This window comes from Trachemys scripta, chromosome 16, assembly GCF_013100865.1.
Source record: "Trachemys scripta elegans isolate TJP31775 chromosome 16, CAS_Tse_1.0, whole genome shotgun sequence".
Lineage (NCBI taxonomy): Eukaryota > Metazoa > Chordata > Testudines > Emydidae > Trachemys > Trachemys scripta.
The window spans coordinates 19,430,060-19,436,059 of record NC_048313.1 but is presented as its reverse complement, the minus strand read 5'-3'; the positions used below and the strand labels follow the sequence as shown (position 1 = coordinate 19,436,059).

Here is a 6,000-nt window from a genome sequence, read left to right as displayed (position 1 = left end):
GGGGGGGGGGGGGGGGGGGGGCGCACCGGGAGCGGGCAGGACTCTCTTACCGGAAGCGGAACCAGGCGGAGCGCGCGGGCCCCTCACCCCAAATCCCGGCAACGAGGCGGCCGGAAACCAGGCGGGCTGGAGCGGAAGTGATCGTTCGGCGAGCGCCTCGGCGCGGGGCAGGTCGGGAAACGCGCGGTCAGCGTCACCCCGGGGCGTGGGGGAGGAGAGTGGGGCTGTCCGCGCGGGGGGGCTGGCGAGGAGCGACGGTTGGTCGGTGTCACCCCCCAGGGTTGGAGGGGGGCTCTTGGGGGAGGCAGAGGAGGGTGACGTCACCCTGGGGGCGCAGTGCTCCGGGGGTTAAGGGGTAGGGGGGATGGTCGGGCTCAGAGTAGGGGGGGGGAGTGGGGAGAGGGGTCACGCACCCGGGGTGGGGCGGAAGCAAAATCCCCATGGAGCAGAGCAAGCTGGGGGTCACCTGGGAGCGATGCAGCTGCTGGTGGCTCGGGTGATCAGATGTCCCGATTTTGGGGTCTTTTTCTTATATAGGTTCCTGTTACCCCCATCCCGATTTTTCACCTTTGCTGTCTGGTCACCCTACTGGTGGCAGATGCAGGTACGTTAAAAAGTTAGGGGGGAGGGAGCCGTCAAGCTTTCCTTAAAAATCTCTTCCCACCTCCCCTCCCACAAAGAGAGACAGTGACATTAAAGAACAAAATCCAAACTAAACGGAGTGAGCAGCGGACATCCACATTCAGTGACATGGCGTTCCTGTACATCCCAGCCCTGGTGATGGAGACCAAAGCACCTACATATACAGCGACAAAGAGTCCTGTGGCACCTTATAGACTAACAGACGTATTGGAGCATAAGCTTTCGTGGGTGAATGCCCACTTCGTCAGACGCATGTGGTCATATAGGTATACAGAACACCGCATTTTGTATGCTATCACAGGCAAGATTTACCAGTTATACCAGGATAGCCCCCACGTGGAAACTTTTATTTTGGTATAAGCATAGCTTTTTTCATTTATCTTAAAAGCCCCTTCCCCAGTGACATAAACCAAAAGAAGGCAGTCATACTAGAATAAGAGTATCCACACAGGAGGTGAGACCAGAATAACTGTCAGTATGTCTTGGTTTATACCAGTATACATTTGAGTGTAGACAAGCCTTTAGCCTGGTGTGTACTTTGGAGGAGGGACTAAAGTCTTCTTGGCTTCATACTTGTCCTCAAAGGACCTATCATTTGGGTGCTATACAAGTCACACAGCTGGTTGAGATTTTTCAGCTTTCTTCAAAATCAAAATGTATTGTGAAAACAGTTCAGTTTTGACATTTTTGACCCCTCCTCCCAAAAATAAATAAATAAATAAATTATTTGGTTGAAAAATCTAAATTTTTCACCAAAAAAATATTTTTCACCCTGCGTTAATAAATTATCCTGCTCCCTCCGGTTGGGAGTGGGCCAGCCCTGCTGCTTTTCAGAAACCCACTTCTGCTGAAACTACCTTAAAATATATTTCAGCTGGAGGGGTTGGTGGAAATGAGGGAAACTTGGAGCACACCTGACCCTTTCTATGAAGCTTGCTGAGGCAGCATGGCCTGGTACATATAGATGCCAGACTGGAACTTGGTTTGGCCAGCAAACTTAAATCAAAACAAACTGAAAAAATTCAGTCAGCTGCAGAAAACTGTGTGTTTACTTTTAGCCCAGTGGTGAGGGTACTTGCCTGTATGTGGTAAAGCCAGGGTTGAATCCCTACTCTTGCAGTAGAACTTGAACTCAAATCTCCCCCCACACAGGTGAGCAGCCCAACCACCAGGCTGTAACCTAGTCTGGTCTCAAGCTCTCCTGTTGAAGGTCTTCTCCTTTGTATAAAATATTGTTCCTCATTGGGCCTCGGAAAGCAAACAACTGTTTAGCTTGGTGATGAAGGCACTCACCTGGGAGGTAGGAGATGTGGATTCAAATCTTCTGCCTGCCTGATTCAGAAGAGGGATTTAAATCCACATCTCCTACTTCCAGGCGAGTGCCTTAATCACCAGACTAACGTGTCATTGTCATTCTCTTTGGCTTTATAAGACTAAAAACCTAAACCAACCAGGGCAAATTCACATATAATTTTGGGTGGATCAAAACTACGTTTTTCAGCAAATAAACTATTCATCTGAAAAATGTCACCTTGCTCTACTTGGGATATCTGGTTTTATTCCCAGCTCTGCCCAGGGCCACCCGCGGTGGGGCAAGTGGGGCAATTTGTCCCAGTCCCCACGGGCCCCCATGAGAATATAGTATTCTATAGTATTGCAACTTTTTTTTATGGAAGGGGCCCCCGAAATTGCTTTGCCCCAGGCCCCCTGAATCCTCTGGGCGGCCCTGGCTCTGCCATTGACCTGCTGTGTGACCTGGGGCAAGTCACTTGTCTCTGTGCCTCTCTTTGGCCTGGTCCCCACTAAGTCCCCACTTCGGACTAAGGTACGCAAATTCAGCTACGTTAATAACGTAGCTGAATTCGAAGTACCTTAGTCCGAACTTACCGCGGGTCCAGACGCGGCAGGGAGGCTCCCCCGTCGATGCCGCGTATTCCTCTCGGCGAGCTGGAGTACCGGCGTCGACGGCGAGCACTTCCGGGATCGATCCCAGAACATCGATTGCCTGCCGCCGGACCCTCCGGTAAGTGAAGACGTACCCTAACTCTTCCCACCTTTTGTCTGTCTTGTCTATTTCAATTGCAAGCTCTTTGAGGTAGGAACTGTCTCTTACTATATTTTCCAACTTAGCACAATGGGACCCTGGCTGCTGTCTATGTTTCCCTATGGCAGGCCTCTTGGGTCTACCATATTACAAATAATAAGCAATAATAATACAAGGCAGTCTCATTGGGGAGTAGAACAAGAGAGGTTGTGGACCTGCTTTCTCTTTTTGAAGCTGCACTATTGTCTCCAGGCACTGATGCATGCAGTCTTTGGCATCAGGCAGTATATACTATCTTGGGAGCTACTGTTTCCCTTGGGTATTTTTGAACTAGTCTTTCCCTATTCCCTATAACCTTTCCCATCATCCTGTGGGCCTGTTTGTCTTGCCATGTGTTGTGTGACTCGCATTGTGTTGCTCACTGAATAGTAGTAATTATGTTTGAAGGAGCATACTCTCAACCCTGACTTGGCCTTCAAAACGTGTTTGTGTTTGAGGTTGTATTCTGGCTTTGACGGGTGACACTACAAGACCCAGCCGTCATCCAGCGTTTGTCTTATCTTTAAAACCTACCTCACAGGAGTAAGTAAAAGATTTGTGTTACTTCTTGGCCATGAAAGGACTCGTATCCACTGCTTGTGTACATGCAAGATTACAGCATTCCTCTTGAACTTGTCAGCTTCGCTAATGATGCTGGACCCATTCACTACAAAGCACTTCCGTGAGATAATAATCATTGTATTGGGACGCTGTCCCCACCTCCCTGTGATTTCTGATTGCTTAGCCATGCCCATGAATCAGTCTGGTTAATTATTTGTCTTCACATCCTTTGCTCAACTAGAAGTAATACCATTAGCTTGGGGCTTCTGTTCATGGAATGAATGGAGAACTCCAACTCCCACGGGAGTAGCCTTTGTGGTAGTTCACGCAGAATACGATCCTGCTGTTTGTTCAAATCATGATGGTGCTTTCTGCAGAGAGAATCCAAGAGGCCATTCTGTTTGTAACTTTAATTCGCTGAGCAGTTGAAATTAACCATTTATAACTGAAATAAAGTAAATTTTATAGGCCTGGTGTTGAATTATTTTTCTGCACTTGGGGCAGGAACGAACGGTGTGTGGGTGGAGGGGGTTTAAGGTAGATTGAAGCCACTTTGGCATTCCCTGTATTCTGTGACCGTGCCTGGCCTGAATCCTGGTGTAAGTCAGAGAAACTGTAGGGCTGTCCTTGACTTATACTCTACTTCCTAGGGGCCAGTGCGGTGCACTCTGGCTACACCCCTTATCCACTTCCTATGCTGTGGGCTAATGGTAGAGCTGTCGTAGAGCCTTTATCTCTGTTCTGAATCAGCCACAGTGGCCCTCTGTGCGGAGGGTGCTGGGGGGGGGGAGGGGAACATTTATACCCACTTCAAGGCACTTTTACGCTGCCAGACTGACATAAAGAGGCCTTAGTGTAAGTGAGAATCAGGCCCTGGTTTTTAAAATTAGTTTGCAAGCAATGTGATTCAAACCTCTTCAATGTAAGGCCATGCCCTTTATATCAGCCAATAAGAGGGAGGCATGGGAGAGGCAGCTGCTCCAGCGGGCTGATATAATGTCTATAAATATAAGGGAGGAAAGCATGCACTTTCCGGTTATGTGGTCTCCATTGGACCTCTCTGTAGTTGGGTCCAAACTTTTCATTTCTGTGTCACTTGCTTTCGCAGTTTTCTTTTTCTTCACCTTCTTCCCGTTCTCCCAGAAAAAAAAAGAGCCACCAGGTTAGTGGAGTTTGATATTTGCAGACTGATGAGTAATTTGTTGCTGAAACTCTTAGGATCAGATTGTAACACTCTTGCTTGCACCTGGTAGTGCTTTATTCCCCAGGTATCACTTGGTTGATTATAATGGGGCTGCTGATGGGATAAGATGCTACCCAAAGTGAGCAAGGACATCACAATCTAGCCCTTCTTTAACAAGTGAATGGAAACTGAGCATGCACACAGGGTACGGGGTGGAATGCATCTGGGATGGGGAGAGGCTGGGGATATGAAGAGGATTTGGATGGAGTGGGTCTGGGTGCCAGTGGGCACGTTGGTGCTGAGAACTGCAAATAATGGGGGTGGGGGGAAATGATTCATCAGAAGGTTTTAATTGAAACATAGTGAGGTTTAACAGATTTATTTGGGCCTAAGCTTTTGTGGGTAAAAACCCCACTTCTTCAGATGCATGGAATGAAAATTACAGATGCAGGCAGTATATTTATGCAGGCATAAATATATAAGTTACCTTACCCTTCTCTTCATGTGTCAGTATATTTATGCCTGCATCTGTAATTTTCACTCCATGCATCCAAAGAAGTGGGGTTTTTTACCCACGAAAGCTTAGGCCCAAATAAATCTGTTAGTCTTTACGGTGCCACCAGACTCCTCGTTGTTTTTGTGGATACAGACTAATACGGCTACCCCTCTGATAGTGAGGTTTGTTGATGTTGGATGGAGGAGAGGGATTGACAGCAGAGGGTAGAAAACGATGGCACTTTAGTGGATGAGCAGGGAGAAATGTAGTGGGAATATCCGGTGGAGGGTTTGGGGATTTCAGCGAATGGAGAGGTACAGGTATGGGAAATATCTATTATTATTTATTGGGCACTGACAATGTACTTGGTGCTTGACAAACCAATTACCACTCAGTGAGTTCTATGTATCGGCGTAAAAACAGTTTGCTGCTCCTTTGGCCTTTCCCTCCCTAGATACCAGGACTCATCATGTCACCAGCCCAGGAGTGACAAGTGCTTTACAAATGAGTGCCATCAGATCATAGTGATAATAAAGAGGTGTCTGGTCTTGTGTGCATCCCTTGAAATCTGGCTGGATGACTCAGCTAGTCCTGTGTTAGCACACACTCTCCCCCTGGGCATTCAGTTATGAGCCCAGGCATGACAGGTTGGGTGCAAGGCTGGGTTTTTTCATCTGACCCAGGTACAGGAGGTGGCCCCGTCCCAGGAATGAAAGCTATCTAGCACAACTACTTAGTATATGAATCCCAGGAATCACGCCACCATGTGGATGCTGGTGAGTTCTAGGCCACCCTGCTCAGGGAGTTTCTGTCAGGCTTCTAAGACTAATCATCTTGGTATTGAATCACAGAATCTCAGGGTTGGAAGGGACCTCAAGAGGTCATCTAGTCCAACCCCCTGTTCAAAGCAGGCCCAATCCCCAGACAGATTTTTGCCCTATATCCCTAAATGGCCCCCTCAAGGATTGAGCTCACAACCCTGGGTTTAGCAGGCCAATGCTCAAACCACTGAGCTATCCCTCTTCCCACAGTGGG

At 48.1% G+C, this 6,000-nt stretch overlaps 2 protein-coding genes across 3 annotated transcripts in view; one reads left to right on the top strand and one right to left on the bottom strand.

The window, feature by feature from the left end:
• The window catches only part of SENP1 (SUMO specific peptidase 1), a 25,627-nt gene extending 25,506 nt beyond the window's left edge, over positions 1–121 (bottom strand). For both annotated transcript variants that reach the window (XR_004648349.1, XM_034792143.1), the window contains exon 1: positions 51–121. The gene's annotated coding sequence lies outside the window, so the exon portion shown is untranslated. The remainder of the gene's footprint in view (positions 1–50) is intronic.
• Positions 122–4,306: 4,185 nt separating this feature from the next.
• The window catches only part of PFKM (phosphofructokinase, muscle), a 56,193-nt gene continuing 54,499 nt past the window's right edge, over positions 4,307–6,000 (top strand). Inside the window, exon 1 of the mRNA XM_034792141.1 lies at positions 4,307–4,448. Coding sequence (XP_034648032.1) covers positions 4,310–4,448 — 139 coding nt within the window. The 5' untranslated portion in view covers positions 4,307–4,309. The remainder of the gene's footprint in view (positions 4,449–6,000) is intronic.